Source organism: Mandrillus leucophaeus, unplaced genomic scaffold (genome assembly GCF_000951045.1).
Source record: "Mandrillus leucophaeus isolate KB7577 unplaced genomic scaffold, Mleu.le_1.0 Scaffold395, whole genome shotgun sequence".
Taxonomy (NCBI): domain Eukaryota; kingdom Metazoa; phylum Chordata; class Mammalia; order Primates; family Cercopithecidae; genus Mandrillus; species Mandrillus leucophaeus.
The window spans coordinates 692,296-709,561 of NW_012104198.1; the positions used below are offsets into that span (position 1 = coordinate 692,296).

General features: G+C 39.4%; 1 protein-coding gene across 1 annotated transcript in view; it reads left to right on the top strand.

The window, feature by feature from the left end:
• SHROOM4 (shroom family member 4) overlaps positions 1-17,266 on the top strand; it is a 225,904-nt gene that overhangs the window by 109,723 nt on the left and 98,915 nt on the right. The window contains exon 2 of the mRNA XM_011991341.1: positions 12,145-12,296. Within this exon, the coding sequence (XP_011846731.1) occupies positions 12,145-12,296 (152 nt within the window). The remainder of the gene's footprint in view (positions 1-12,144; positions 12,297-17,266) is intronic.

Below are 17,266 nucleotides of genomic sequence, written 5' to 3' on the forward strand. Positions count from 1 at the left end.
CAGAATATTTGCTATCCACAGAATGGTTCTACCTCAGAGTTGTACATGCCTTTTTTGCAAGTTTGTAGAGGACGTTTCTGGCCTTTGTTCACTTGGCCTTTGTCCACTGTCTCAACTATGCGAAAGTGATGCCAGAAATCTGTGGCAGAATCCCAGCTTCAGGGCCAGTTGGGTTCCTAAAAGAGAGGAGGGTAACTTGCCATGCATGGGATTCTTCTGTCAGGCAGGCTATCTGCCTTTGATGGGATATGTTCTTCAATTACTCAAGTGATTTGGGAGGGCTGCTGCCTTAAGTTGGCCTGCAGGGTGGGGCCAGGGCCCATGTTAGGGTGAATTGGATATATCTGATGGCACTGCAGAGAAAAAGGAATATTGTTCTGTTCTCCTGACTGTTGGCTTCTCTGTTTTAATCAAACCTTAAAAGCTGTTCTCTTTATAAACACCAGCCAGGCAGTTTGTCTCGGCAAAGCTACAGGAGCACTTAATATACGCAGCCATAAAGAAGAAGGAAGAGAAAGAGACAGAGAAAAAAAAACCCTTTGGCATTTGTATGAGAGTGTCATTGAAGGCTTCATCACAGATCCACTCAGGAGTTAGAAACTGAAATTGTCTTGGGGTGGGGGTGGGGAGAGCAGTTTGATTGAAGCATTAGCTGCCTTGGCCCTGAGCCAAGGCAAATTGCCAGAGAACCATTAAACTCTGTGTAATTCCATATAACTCACAGCAGCCACAGGTAATCTGAATCAGACCTGACAAAACTTCACTATCACTTATTGTCCATTAGCACTGAATGCACGCTACAGATATTAAACTTTTTAAAGCCATATCATGGTGGTCATATTTTCTAAATCCCAATCAGAAAACCTGGCTTGACAAAGGATTTATTTTCTAACTTGTGAATTTGTTTATATGAAAAGCCTCACAAAAGGTATAATGACTAACTCACAGAGGTATAAAATACTAAACCCACTGAACAAATGGTATTTAAGGAAGCAACTATAGTCGCATGAAATTGGGTCAGGGCAAACTCTCGTTTGGACATTGATGAGGGTTCCCCCCACCCCACACATACTTTCTAGGGGTCTGAGGGCACTGGTTAACGAAGCACTAAATCAAATTAGAATCTGGTTTATGCCCATCATCTGGATTTGCTCTTAAATTTTTCAGGGATGGTGGACTGAAAGAGCCTGTTGTAATGTCTGTACACACGAAGGTGGAGTCGATGTTACTTTGAATTCCCAGATGCTGGGAGTAGTTAAATATCCCACTGTTCATGGTCTGTTTGTGAGGGCTTGTGTGTGTTTTAAATTAACTTCCTAAGGCAGAGAATGTTAAAAACTGAGGAGAATCATATCTGTATACAAGTCATTATTGCCATACACCTCAGTTTCCTTAAAGGCTCCATTCCTTCCACTAAATTGAGAGTCTAACATTCACCTTGGGGCACCTCGTGACAAATAGGATATTTAGCGCAAAGGATAATTATTCTGGAATATTCTGAGCCAATAATAATAATGTCTTTTACAAAGTTTATAGTGTCTCTTTAGCAAGAACTCTTTGTATTGCTAGTTAACGATCATGAATAGCAATATACCCATGAAAACAAAAAGGTTTTGTCACAACCTTGCAGAAGAAAGTATCTTAAACCTAATAGATGCTCTATCCTGGGCAAGTCATATAATATCCCTGAACCTCAGTTATATGAAAAACAAAGTTAAAATATTGTTACTTCTCCAGAATCAGTCAAATGAATAAAGTGATATCCTGAGATCCCTTTTAATTCTAATTTCAACAAATATTTATTGAGCAACTACAATGTGTTCAACACAGACATATATTTTCCTAGGTGACAGTGACAGAGCTGTATAAAGTCGTTGACTGTCTCCCACACTATAATGTATCTTGACATCCAGTAAACATACACAGAAATAAATGAGATCATGAAAGATGGTGGTAAATTCTATGAAGACAATAAAACAGGTAATGTGATAGAGAGTGATGAGATGTGGGTAGAGAAGAGAAGGAACATTCTTTATGTGGATGGTCAGGAAAGGCCTCTCTGAGGAGGCAAGATCTGAGCTGACACCTCAATGATAAAAGGAGCTATGTAGGATCTAGAAGAAGAATGTTCTCAATAGATAGAACAGTAAGTACGAAGATCTTGAGATAGGGATGGGCTTGACCTCTCTAAAGAACAGAAAGTTTGGTATGACGTGTGTGTGTGTGTGTGTGTGTGTGTGAGTGTGTGTAGAGGATAAGAGGTTATGGGAAATAAGGTCAAAAAGGCATGCATGGCCAGATCATGTAGAGCTTCTGATCTGTTACTATTTACATTGTAAAAATCATTCTTTGGTCTGTCTGATTTAATTAATGAATGTTCGTACCAGATGTTAATGACACAAGGGCTTGAAGTTTGCCCATAGGAAACCCAAGGAGAGGGTCTGGGTGTGGGGTAGGGGGGCAGAAGGGGAAGATGAAGTAGAGAAGGCGAGCTCAAATGCCTGGTTGGCGGGGCAGGGAGAGGTGGGAGTGGAAAAGAGAATGTGTAGGGAGGGTTGGAAAAAGTTTGAGGGAGGAGGAAAAGCACCAGAGTGACCTTGGCTGTGAGGAATACCCTCAGTGCCAAGGTTGTGGAGTCTGCTATCAGAAGGGGTCAACCTTTATAGGAGAAAGGGCAGGAATGTACTCTTGTTTAAAGTTAGAAAAGTGACAATGAGCAGGAACTGAAGCTAAAAATCTGGTCCTCTCTTTTTATCCAGCCTTAACTTAAAGAGCAGGTCTGATACCAGAGAGAATGGCGTTCACATTGCTTGCCGTATTGATTTTCCAGGTCTTGAACTCAAATGCCTATCACTTCCTCCTTCATTTTCTTCTCAACCTAATCCTGTCACTGCAAAAGGAAATAATCTCTGATGCAAGAGTCCCTTCCCGCCACTAACACATAAGCAACTGAGTGCATTTTTTTCTCTTTTTTTTCCAGTTGTGAAAACTCAGTTTTGTTTTATGTTATTTGGCACATTTTGTTGAGCAGGAAAGAGATGGTGTGTCATTTCTCAGTCATGATGTGAACAGGACAGTAGCTTGGAACAGACTGTGTGATGGCTGACTTATTCCCAGATTTGCAGCACTATGTGAAAGCAGCAGCAAGTGTGCTGATTTAATATAAAGTGGGATCTATCCTAGGCTCAGTAAAGGATGTTATTATTATTGCTTTTGCAACATACATGTATGCCTTGGTAGGTTATTTATTTGGGAGCTGTTTGCTTTGGTAGCAGTTATTCACAAGGGTAAGAGGAAGTTAAATTTCTTTTCTCCTCTTTCACCTCCCACTGGTCAGAGGTCTAAGTGGAGACCAGAGATTAAAATTACTGCCAAGGAAAGGGGGCCTGGGCAGGGTCAAACAATGTTCTGGGAGTGGCATGCAGGTGCCCACCTCTGGGAAATAGAAAGCAAACCTCCTCTCCCTTCGTCCACATCTGCTGGAGGGTATACAGGCTCCTAGTAAGCTGGACAAGTGGTTTCCAGGCAGCAAAGCAGGCCTAGTAGTTTCCAGAGGCAGCCTTTTGTCCCTACCCTGAAGGGTGTTTAGTCCCTGGGTCCTTTTCCAGTCAGAAATGACTAATATTGGGTACGTGTACTCTTTAGAAACTGTCTTTGGCTTTTTGCATAATGGATTATAAATAAATGGCTTCAGGGAACCAGCAATGAGTTATTGAGTGAACCTGGCTTTGGGATGGTTCAGATTCCAGATAGTTAATCACATCCTCTTGGGCTGGAAGACTGTATCTAACTCATTCACATTCAGTAGGCAAGTTGAAAAGGCATTTTTGATCAACTTGAAAAATAGTTTTCACATCAACAATGACTTGATACTGAAGAAATAAAGATTATATTAATCCAAGTAGAATTATTCCCATCACTCACTAGCAATCTGGTGGAATTTAACACACCTCTTGTTTTAATTTGGGCATTTCTTATAAGTATTAATGCATAATTTGAAAATGATAATTAATTGATATGTCATCTTTACAGTGTTTTTATATTAGGCGGTAGGTAAAAGACCATTGGTCTTTCCAGCTTCCTAATGCTCGCTAGATTTGTACACAGTGCTCTCTTAATGCTGGAGGACATTATGGACTTTCTGGTTTGTCCTAGACTGTTTTAATGCTATACAAGGGAAAACTCTGTTGCTGACAACTGCTTCTGGAAGTCCGGAGCAAATTCGCTTGCACTCTACCATATTCTTTCCTCCAGTTTGTTCCACCCTGGTTCTCTCTGAACTCTCTCCACCACATCAGCTTTGCAAGGTTCTCTGATCATTTGTATCACTGAAAGTCATATCTTATTAGACAGTCAAGAAACATAGGCAATCTAACAAAGAGACTGAATTAGTTCATTCTCACATTGCTATAAACATACTACCTGAGACTGGGTAATTTATAAACAAAAAAGGTTTAATTGACTCACAGTTCCACATGGCTGGCTTGGGAGGCCTCAGGAAACTTACAATCATGGCAGAAGGTGAAGTGGAAGCAAGGCACGTCTTACATGGCATCAGGTGAGAGAGAGAGAGAGAGAGAGAGAGAGAGAGAGAGAGAGAGAGAGAGAAGTGCCACACTTAAAATCATCAGCTCTTGTGAGAATTCCCTCACTATCACAAGAACAGCACTGGGGAAACCACCCCCATAATCTAATCACCTCCCACCAGGTCACTCCCTCCACATGTGGGGATTACAATTCAATATGAGATTTGGGTGGGAACACAGAGCCTAACCATATCAGGGACAGTAATGGTGCCTGAGGAAAGGCTAGTTGCCTGTGTGGCAATGGCCTGATGAAGTTCAGCTTCTAGGAGTAGGTGTCATGAACTCTGGGGACCATAAGAAACAAACATATCTGAGATTGACAAGAGGAGTAGCAGTAGATGGCTCCAACATTGGATGAGGAATTGATTCTATTTTTGTAATATGTGAAGACAAAAATTGGCTGGAGATTAAAAATGGAATCAAATCATTAAGACTTTTCACCTTTACCTGTCAACTGGTAAAATAGTGTTGGTCTTTATTTTCATTTTTTACTGAAATCCTCTACCTTCTAAGAGGTAGGGAGGATGAATACTATCTCAAAGCAGACAGGAACAATGGGCAGATTCATAGATTATAGCCCTATTGTGAAGGCTAACGTTTTTAAGAGAAATGTTTTGCCTTGATTAAAACTGTGAGTATGTGAAAATGATGCTGGAGTCTTGGTGCCTACCTCAGAAATATAAGCTGAATAGTCTAGAGGACTTTATTCTTTTAATTCTTTCTTAAATTAAGGAATAATTTACATATAGTAAAATGTACAAATCTTAATGAATGTTTAGTTATGTATATTCCCATATGACCTGGAGCCACATAAATATGTAGAACATTTCTAGCACCCCCCAAAAATTATGCTCATGTGCCTTTACAATCAGTAGTACAGAGTTGACCATTTTTTCAAATTATCACCTCTCTTCTTTACCTTCGTATAAAATGAAGTCATACAGTATGTATTGTTTTTGTCTGATCTCTTTCATGCAACATAATCTTTTTGACATTCATTTTATTACATTTTTTTATTGTTGTATAGCATGTCATTTTTTGTATGTTTTGAAGGACATTTGGGTTGTTCCTACTTTCTGTCTATTATTAATAAAGCTGCTGTGAACAATCAAATCTTTTTATGGGCACGTGCACTTATTTCTCTTGGGGGTCTCTAGGTATGGAATTGCTGGATCTGAGAGTAGGCATACAGATTTCCAAAATGGTTTACATTTTTATACTCCTGCCAGCAATGTAGAGAGATCAAATTGCTGTACATTCTCACCAATACTTAAGTCTTTTTAATTTTAGCCATTCTGGTGGATATGTAGTGACCTTTTACTATAATTTTAAATCACATTTCCCTAATGAAGAATTATATTGAGCACCTTTTCAGATGCTTATTGGGTATTTGGCTATCTTTTGTAGTGAAGTGCTTGTTCAAGCCTTGCCAACTGTTAACTGGCTATTTGCCTTTTTCTTATTGATTTGTAGTTCTTTTAATATTCTGGATATAAGTCATTTGTCAGATAATATGTATTATGAATATTTTCCCAGTCTATGGCTTGTCTTTTCCCTTTTTTAGTGCTGAAGATTTTTTTTATTTTGATGAACTCCAATGTATCACTCTTTCCTTTATGATTACTACCTTTTGTATCCTGCTCAAAAAATCTTTGCCCACCTCAAGGTCACAAAGATATGCCCCATGTTTTTCTCTAAAAGCCTTATGATTTTAGTCCTCTCATTAGGTCTGTAATCCAGCTAACATTTTTAGTAAAAATGTACATCAGTAAAAATGTTTTGAGTATGTGTCTCCAGTATACACAATTTTATTTATGGATGATCTAATTTATTACCACCAATATTATATATTAATAAAGCTTGATTTTTAAATTTTTTAGATATATAAACAGAAGTTCCAGTGGATCATCTTGTACACAGCCTAGGATATACGTACCCCACTCTGAACACTATTGTTCTATACCACCAAAGACTAACATTTGTGACAAACACTGATAGCATTAATGTCAGAAGAACACTTCAGTGTAAACAAATGGCTAGAGTTGACAGAGCTCCAGTGAGCATATCTGCCAGCAATGTAAGAAACCCTCAGTTTACTCTTGTGCTGTCATGTTTGTCTCCGCTTACCGGGCTTATAGAGACAGCAGGACAATCTGACTTGGTAGGAGCAAAGACAAATTTGCCTTTGGTTGCTGACACAGGGGACAGTGCTCTTGAGTCTTCTTCCCCTGTCCTCATCACCAAATTCCTAGAGCTGAGCTTGGCACTGGGCTGAGTTTTTGGCAAAGGTGCTTAGAATCTGACTGGAGCTAATCCCCAGGGAAATTTAATGATTTGGAGCTTAGACGGCCTTTGTTGTGAGGATTAGTAAACTAGATGGTGATTAAGCAGCTGGGGAGGAAGAAGCTGTCTGTTGGGCTAGGTCATGCTGTGGGGCACAGCATAGTTCCGTTGACTCAAGGTCAGGGGAGCCCTTGGGCCTGATTCACAGAGCTTTACACTCTGGGGCAGCTCCTTGTAGGATTTGGGCATCTGCTTATTAGCTGGTAGAGGTAAAGAATGGCTTCTCCCTTGGTGTCCACCTCTTCCCTCTGTCCACATATAGGGATTACTCCTTTGAATCAGGGCTACTTACATCTTTTTAATTGGTTATTGTTTTCCAATTCTCATTGAAGAGAAAAGTTTTTGTTGCCTGTTTTGCCTTTTGGAAAACTGGTGTAAAGTATGGAAGATGAAATTAGGAACAGAGTTTCTTGTTTTTCTAATTTAGACTGCTTCAGAAATTTGAGAGCAGTTTTTAAGGGAAGAAGTTGCTGAGAGAGACAAGTTAGGTGTTGAAAGCCATGGCAAGAAGACTACCGAGGTTTGAAAGCCTGTATCTCCCATATCCAGGGAACGCTGATTAATTTCTCCTGGCATGATCAGATTCTAAGAGATACCAACAAGGAAAAAGAGGGTAGATTAGAAACAGACAGCCCCCAACCTGTGGTTTGCTTAAGATTTCAAACTAAGTTTCAGAATGAGCAAGGACTTTATTCATTCTTTGATACTCCTACTTCTTAATAGTTAAACTTCCCAAAGTCAGCTTAACCCTAGCTCTGTATTTTCTATTCTTTCTCAGAAAGGGCCAAATTCATGCACGGATGCCTAGAGTGTTACTAAAAACTTGAAAATCTTTCTAAGATGCTAAAAAGGTATTCAGAGGGTATATTATTTCTTTAAACAACTGGATTACAGTATTCTGAGTGGACCTTTTCTATTTGCAAAAACAAACAAAAAAACAAAAACAAAAAACAAACACTTCAATTTAAACAATTATGTTGTTTGTCTTCTTTAGATGATAGACAAGCTGGTGGAGGTAGCAGTATGGGCTGGTAATTTGGCCAGAAGCTCTTGGACCAAGAGCTGACCAAGACAGTTTCAGTTGATGCTCATTTTTTCCAATAAATTTCCTGTAGCAGGCAGAGATATTCACAATCATGTCATTGATTTTTAATGCTGCTCTTACACTAACGTAATAGGTGTTCAGTACCCATCAGTTATTGTTGCAGATGGTGTTTCTCCTTTGAATGCATTTTTAAATTATAAACCTGATTTAATACTTCTTTTCTTCCCTTTTTCATCTCCTAAATTTATTCAAAAGACCCAAGCAAGTATCTCTTAGCATGATTAAATAAAAGCTACTAGGAAGCCAGCAAGTGCTGTTAAGTCAATTGTTCTTTGCCTTTACTCACAAGGGGCCAACTTGTCACTTTGTTGACAGCTATCAGAGCACTTCATGCTTCATTGAAGACCCATCAAAAATTTCCAAATTGCTAGCTCATTAGCACAAAATAGGGCTTCAGGAATCTCTTTCTCTCAGTGTCCTGACTGGGCCTTATTAAGTGTTCCAACCTTGGTGGACCACTCTGAAACAGTGGATAAAGACCAGGGGAATTGAGAGATGGATGTTAATTAGTCAATTTTGAAGGAGTGAAACATGGGTGAAGGCAGAGTACAATGGGACAAAAAGCTGAGATTATCTGTGTCAGCAGAAGGATAATGCATGACTTTGCTAACTGTTCACAGGTCACTGAATGTCAGAACTGAAAAGGCTCAGAGCTGTCAGAGCCCCAAGAGATCATCTAGTCAGGCCCTCTTACACATTTTACCAGTAGGAGAAGAGAGGCTGCAAGAAGGGAAAGGGACTTGTCCAAAGTCAATCAGCTCTTCCTAGCTTTCCAGGCACCACCTGGCTTTTGGTTATATGACCTCTATGTAATCAATTTTCAATTACTTGGGCCACTCACTGCTAGCCCAGAAATCACTTGGGTAATCCAAAATGACACATAAGTTAACCATCGTTTACACTGAGCTTTGTGATGTGTGTTTATACCGACATTCCAATGCATCTGGGTCTAATCTGAGAATTCACAACACTTCAACTGAAACAAGAAAGCCACCCTGAAGGTCTGATTCAGGAAGAGCTGGAAAGCTGACCAGCCTTACTGAATGGATAGCATCATATATTGTTATACAGTCCCTCAAACAGGGTATGTTAATTTCAACAAGTTTGTTGATTCACACCTTTCCAGGGCCCCAGCCAGAGTTAGGAGGAGGGTGGTGGGAAGGGGAAAACAAAAACCTTTTGTAGAAGAATATACATATCATCTTTTCCCCGTCCATCCCCCTTCTCCCTTCCTCTCATTCATTTTTCCTTCCTTCCTTTCCTTTTTTTATTGATAGAAACATGAACATCTGCTTTGTCTTCCATATAAACAAATATGTGGCTGAGACATTGACCTGTAGAACTGGCTGTAAGGAGGCCAAACAATAAATAGAAGACATACTAGATCTCAGAAATCTAGAGGTAGCGTGGGGAGGAGAAAGGCCAGTGAGCAGTAATTTAAAAAGGACCAAAAAGTCTGGAAGAGTATGGAATCCATTGCACAGCTCAGAAAATACCCTGGGTCTGGAAAAGGGCTAGTCTGGGATATAGTTGAAGGGATCTTCAACCAAATGGAGTCTTACTTCCTGATCTGGACCCTTCTGAACTCTTAGATTATGCTGGCGACCCAAAATTTGCTGGGTTTTTGTCTGAGCATCTTCAGACTTGTACTAAATTAGGATTATTTCACTTAACATATCTCCTAAGGAGGAGGATGCTGGTGACTGAGAAGGGGCATGGAACAGAAAAAAGGGGCATGAACAGTTGGCCTGATGCTGTAGTCCAAGAAACAGTCTGTGCAAGGACTCAGAAAGTGGCAGCTGAAGGAGCAGTAAGGAATGCCAAATGCCTGAGCTTTTGCTACAGCAGTAATTAAGCATTTTAGTTTAAAAGGTTTCTCCCTTTTATCTTTTGGCCTAGAATAAACAGAGATCTTGCTGCTGTAACAGTGTTTAATTAACCAAAGATGGTACTTAATATCAATACATATTGAGGGGAAGACTTGCTATGGGTAACAGTAATATGGATAATTAAGTTGTATGAATTAAAAACAATGGGTAGAGTGAATTAAGACTAATGTACATCAACAGGGAAAATCTATTAGCATTCATTAGTTAGACTTCTGTTTGTGGTTCTTTGTTAGCCTCGGGAAACCCTTTCAAATGGCTGATCCCTGTTGAAAGTTCTGCCTGGTGCTAAGGGCCTTCTATGGATGCCAAAGGAATGAGTCATTCAAATGGAACTTCTGAAATTCAAGTACAGCACTTTCCTTTTCTCTCTCTCTCTCTTTTTTCTTGGCGGCAGGCAGCAATGACTGTGAAGTAATAATGATAATGACAATGGAAATAAGAGTATAATCTTGATTAATTTGCTGAGAGTTGTTCCCCATTTACCAATATTGGCTTGTTTGGTGTTGAATGTGGCCCGGGTACCGGAACAAAGGTATATATATTCAATGTCACTTGGCTAACCTATGATTTGTTAGACAAAGGTTAATTTTTTTTAAAAAGTTGGGTTAGCAGCAATAAATATAATAACATTCTGTGATTTAACTCAGAAGTTCAATTTATTTGATGGAGTTTAAAAAATCCTGAACTTAAATTTTTCTCTGCACCCAGGAGGTCTCATCTGCGAAATTGCACATGAGCTGGCCAACCTAAAGCCCAACAATATTATAACTTCCATGGTGTGGGGATAGATTGAGGGGACATTATAAAAGACTGAGAGAAAGATTGGAACAAGAGTAGAAGTGTAAAAATACCTCCAGTGAATACCAGCCCTTAATTGCCCCATTTAGAATCTTCCATCCCCTAAGGACTATACAATTTAATTATCCTTACATTCCCTTTCCCTGGAAACAAACAAAAACAACTCCTGATTACATCAGTGAGTTGGAGGCTTTTTTACCTGACCATCTCAGTTGATAAATAAGCTGTAGGCAGTAACCTGTCCCTGAGGCTAGAAATTAGGAACGTTGTTCATTTTTATATCTCTAGCATGTTGTCCTATGTATAATAGAAATGTGCTTAAATACTTAAGGAATGATTAATGGATGGATGAGATGACTCCTTTCATGGATTATCATGGATGGAATTTATGTTCCAATAGGTAGAACTCACCTTCATGGTAAAATGAATGTATAAAATTAGCCATAAGCAAAGACCCCCAGGGACATTCTGCTTTGCTTTGCTTTGCTTTGCTTTTGCCTGCCCCAGTGGCTATTATTTCTGCCTTTGCTTTCAATACCCCTCAGTCTGACAATCTTCTTCCCCAGATTGCCCTGGTTAATGGAAATTCTATAGGTTGTGTTGTAACAGTAAATACCCATATTTCCAGCTTTCTCTGAATGCTCACTGTGTGTCAGACACTAGAAGCACTGTGCTGGGCACATGTTGAAGAGACATAGATAAAGAAGCAGCTACATTGTACCTACTTGTATCTTTTGAATTTGCCATTCCACTCCCAGAATGTTGAGCTGGAAGCCATTTTCCTGGTCTTCAGAGTCAACCCCCTTGTTATAATAATCAGAGCTTATATTAATTGAGGACTTACTGTTCTCGGATATTTACTATACTAACAACCCTGTGAGGTAGCTAGTCTTGTTATCTACATGTCACATAGGAGGGAATTGAGACACAGAGATATTAAGTAACTTCCTAAGGATCACACAGCTAGGAAGTAGCGGAGCCAGGATTCAAACTTACGTTTGTCAGACTTCAAAGCCTGCCCAAAGATAGGAAAGAGCTTGCCAAGGGTCATTTTGGTGGAGCCTAGCTCTTCTGGCTCTAATTTGCCTGCACGTTTTGGTAGGCTGTGCTGCTGCTTTAGCCACACACTAGGGTTCCTTCCAAGCATCAGTTTCTTGTTTAGAAGTGCTAGTCTTCCTAGTTGGACTGCTGATTCCTCCAGTCAGGGATTGCATTATTTCCATGTTGCCTCCTTCCTCAAAGGTTTGCTCAAGCTTTGCCTTCAGTAAATAATGACCTGTGATCAGCTCCTGAGCTATTCCAAGGAGCTGCCTGGAGCCATTCCCCAGTACTACTTGTGGCTCCAGGGGTGGAAGAAACAAGTAGAATTTTGGGGAGAAAGTCGCCTCACTGCCTGCTTTCTGTTTTGTTCTCTGCAACACAGATTGAAGATGGAGGCAAGGCAGCTTTGTCCCAGAAGATGAGGACTGGTGATGAGCTGGTGAATATCAATGGCACTCCATTATATGGCTCCCGCCAAGAGGCCCTCATTCTCATCAAAGGCTCCTTCCGGATTCTCAAGCTGATTGTCAGAAGGTAAGGTACAGGGGGAGTCTCCGTAAGAGGCAGAGGCCACTGAAACTTGGTTGGTAATAAAGCTCAATAGAGTCATGTCTCTATCAATATTATAAAGGAAAGAGGTGTTTCACTTGAATAGAATTTTGCAGACAACTGAAGCAGAATAGCACAGGAGAAAGAGCCTTTGGTTCAAATCCTGGCACTGCCACATAGACACATAATCTTGGATAAATTTATTTGTCCTCTGCAAGACTGTTTCCTTATTTGCTATAAAGAGGACTAAATTACTCATTATATACCAAAGGGCTATCTAATCCAGTGTTTTTCCATCTCCTTCTTTATAATACACTATCATTCCTGAACCACATATCAATGGAGACTTAAAGAGCCCCTACTACAGCCATGGAGGCTGTAGCAAACTCTTAGAAACCCTTTCCTTGAGGATTGCACAGTCTAGCAGGGGAGAAAAGATACACATGTGACTAAGTAGCTATATATTTTTAAAGAAGGCAATAAAGGCTTGTGTGTGATTATCAAATGGAAGGTTCAGACAGAAATTGCTATTAGAGAAAGAGATCACTGCAGAAGGGATTGATAGGGTAAGACTTCATAGAGAAAGTAGAATTTAAGCTAAAGGGTAAGTATAATTTGAAAAATAAAGCATCAGAAGAGGAAGGCATTGCAGGTAAGTGCAGTGGCATAAGCAGAAGGAAGGGAAGGACATATTTGGGCACAGTTATTCTGCTACCACCAAAAGCATCTACCTATTGGTGAACTTTCCACATGGCTTTTCTTTCATTTTGCTGCTGCGTCTTTGCTTTGTATTATTGGAGCTCAGCCTTCTCCCTTTCTATTGTGTGTGTGTGTTTTTTTTTTTCCTTTATCGTAAGTTTGCATCTTCCCACAATCTCACTCCTCCCTCTGGCTCCTGCCCCGTCTTTCTCCTTTTGTTCATACTCAGTCTCAAAGGAAGAGTCTATAGTCACTGTCCCCACTTCTCCACCTGCCATTTAGCTTTCTACTCTCTGCAGCCAGAATTTGACCCTCAGAACTCCACTGAAACTACTCTGTCAAAAGCTACAAATTATCACCTAATTGTCAAAGTCAATGGGTTATTTTTAGTATTCATCATATATGGCATTTAACATTATAGCTCTAGATTTTGCCCCCTACCTTCCTTTATGAAACTCAATACCAAAAATCTCACACAGCAACTCAATAGCAAAAAAACAAACAAACAAAAAAACCCCAAAATAATCCAACTTAAAAAGTGGGCAAAGAATTGAATAGACATTTCTTAAAAGAAGACACAAAAATGGCCAACAGGCATATGAAAAAATGTTCAACATCACTAATCTTCAGGGAAATGAAAATAAAAACCACAATGAGATATTATGTCACCCCAGTTAAAATGGTTTTTATAAAAACAAAACAAACAAATGAAAAAAAAAAACCAGATTCTGGAAGGATGTGGGAAAATGGGGAATCCCGGTACACTGTTGGTAGGACTGTGAAATAGTACAGCCATCGTAGAACAGTATGGAGGTTTAGTAAAAAACTGAAAATAGAATTATCATATGACCTAGCAGTCCCCCTGCTGGGTACATATTCAAAAGAAAGGAAATCAGCATATAAAAGAGATATCTGCACCCCCATGTTTATTGCAGCACTATTCACAATAAACAAGACATGGAATCAACCTAATCCATCAGTAGATGAATGGATAAGGAAAATGGGGAATATATATATATAAAGGAATACTATCAGCCATAAAAAGAATGAAATCCTGTCATTTACAACAACACAGATGGAACTGGAGGTCATTAAGTAAAATAAGGCAGGCCCAGAAAGACAAATATTACATGTTCTCACTCATATGTAAAGGGTGAAAAGAGAGATCTCATGGAGATAGAGAGTAGACTGGTGGTTACTAGAGGCTGGAAAGTGGGGAGGTTGAAGAGAGGTTGACTGATGGGTATAAAAATACAGTTAGATAGAAGGAATAAGATCTAGTATTCAATAGTTTGGGTAGGGTAACTATAGTTAACAATCTATTGTATATTTCAGAATAACTGGTAGAGAAGAATTCATATGTTCTCAACGTAAAGAAAAGATAAATGTTTGAAGTGATGGATATCCCAATTTTCCAAATTTCATTGTTACACTTTATATGTATGTATCAGAATGATACATGTACCCCCAAAACATGTGTAACTATTATGTTAATAAAAAAAAAACCTTTTTGTTTTTTTTTTGAAATGGAGTTTTGCTCTGTCGCCAAGGCTGGAGTGCAGTGGCGTGATCTCAGCTCACTGCAACCTCCACCTCCCAGGTTCAAGCAATTCCCCTGCCTCAACCTCCTGAGTAGCTGGATTACAGGCGTGTACCAACACACCTAGCTACTTTTTGTATTTTTAGTAGAGACGGAGTTTCACTATGTTGGCCAGGCTGGTTGCAAACCTCGGACCTCAAGTAATCCGGCCTGCCTCAGCCTCCCAAAGTGCTGGGATTACAGGAATAAGGCACCGCGCCCGGCCACACTTCTTACTTTCAAGATAATCAGTTTCCTTGTTCTTTTCCTACATCCTTGTCCATTTTTTAAAAACCAGGCTCGTTATTACCTGCTCTTCCTCTGACCATTCCTTAAATGTTGGTGTTCCCCATAGTTCCACCATTTTTAACTTAATATACCCTGGAAAATCTCACCCAGCCCTTTAGCTTCACCTTATTTTCTGTATCTCCTATGCTCTAGACCATATAACCAACTTCCTATTAAACATTTATACTTAAATGTGTCAGAGGTATTGCAAACACAACATGCCCATGCCTAACACATCATCATCTTCTCTCAAAATAACTATCTATGACCAGGACCACCACGTATGTATTCAGCCAACTAAGCCAGAAACACAGAAGCCATCTTTAATTCTTCCATTGTCCTCATGTTCTATATCCAAATGATTTATCCTGAAGAGAGAATATTTAAGGGGAAAGGCTTTGGACCTAGGAAGAATGAGGTTATATAGGATCCCCTTGACTTCTATTACCTGCTGGCACCTAAGATTAATCCATACCTGCCCATGTACATGGATAGGAGGTGACATGTTAAGTAATGCCTTATATAATAGATACATTATCACTGATTAAATCTTGGATTGGTCAAGATTTAGGTCTTAAATAAGGCTTCTTGGAGGGGTAATTTGGTGAATTTGGAAGCATTTTTGTTTTGGAGCTAGATATTCCCATGTTTGCAACTTCCTAGGTCTCTTATATGACAAATAATAATTCATATATAATGGCATTGTTGCGATGATTAAATAAGATAATTTATGTAAAATGACTTTCACATAATGGGTTGTCAGTGAATTTCATTCCCATTTCTTTCCTTAGGGTCTAAAAGAAGCATAATTGGAATAACCAAACACTGTTAAATTGGGAGAGCATCAGAATGGTGATGTGCTTTGCAGCCTAACCTGCAGAGAATGATGTGCTAAGGAATCATTAGGGGTGGCAATGATCTGAATAGGAAATAAAGGCCCCTGTGAGATGCTGGTTGTACAGAGACACCAGCACTTAGAGGGAGTATGAACACTATCTAGAGTATCTTCTGAGTCAGTCACAAGAATGAGAGGGTTCAGGTGTTTCACCCACTCATCTTGACAGGGTGAGTTCCATGTCCTCTTTCGTAGCAACATCTGCCACCATCAGTCACTTAGGAGTGGTTATAATTATGGGCTTGAACTAGCAGGGCCCTTTGTTTTTCGTGGTGTGACAGGTCCTATGGCTCCCAGAACCTGTATTTTCTACCCTTTTAACCTCCCCGTCTCAGCCCCTATTGGTGAAGGCTTTCAATGACATAATTTATTAGGTGATGCTGCCCTCTTGTGGAAAACTTAACCTTCACAGGTGGACTACCCTGGGCACAGTATAGGAAATTAATTCCCTCTCGTTTAGTCCAAATTTTCCGTCAACTTTATGAAAGAGCTCTTAACATGTAAAAGAAGTGTGATTACCCTAAAATCTGTGAGTATTCAGCCTAGTGTTTTATACGGGTAGAAAGACTTTGGTTTGAGTAAACAATCAGCTGACAAAGATCCAACACTTAGCTTTAGGTCTAGGCTTGAGTCCTTTTGGTATGAATATAAACAGAAGGAACTTTAGAATATAGCCAATTCTGAAAAGCCAACCCAGCTCTTCCTCCTATATTGCTGTCTAGATAATGGTCAGCTCAGTCAGAAATGTAGGTGTCACCCTCAACTCCTCTCTCACCCCACCCAACTTCCAATCCAATTAATTCCAAGTCTTGATGTTTTTAACCTGCTAAAGACCTCTTGGTTGCCTTTGTCTTAATCCAGCCACTCATGATTTCTCACCTGCACAATTCTAAGAGCCTTCCCACTGGCTTCTCAGCTTTCAGTCTCACCTTTTCCTAATCAATCCATTCTCTAAATAGGTATTTGAACATGTCACTACTCTATTAGGAAAAAAAAAATCAGGAACAATGACCACGCAACCATGTTGATCCCAAGATGTTCATTTTATATTGATTGATGATACAAACCGTATTGAAGATATTATATTTATGAACCTTTTTTTGCAAAAAACATGGCATCCAAATATATAAAGAAAAAAACTGTCAACTATACAAAAAGTGATGGAAACATCTGTATGGGAGGCTTTAACATAATTTAATTGACAATAAAGTAGACTAAAATAAACTACTTAGAAGATATGAAAAACAATTCATTAGATCTAATTAATACATTTTGAAAATTGTTTATAGACTGCATATACTCTTTTCAAATATTGAGAGAATATTTTTAAATGATCATAGGTATGTCACAAAGAAAAGCTTTGCAAGTTTTTTTTTTTTTTTTTTTTTTTTTTGAGATAGAGCCTTGCTCTGTTGCCTAGGCTAGAGTGCAATGGCACGATCTTGGCTCACTGCAACCTCTGCCTCCCGGGTTCAAGCAATTCTCCTGCCTCAG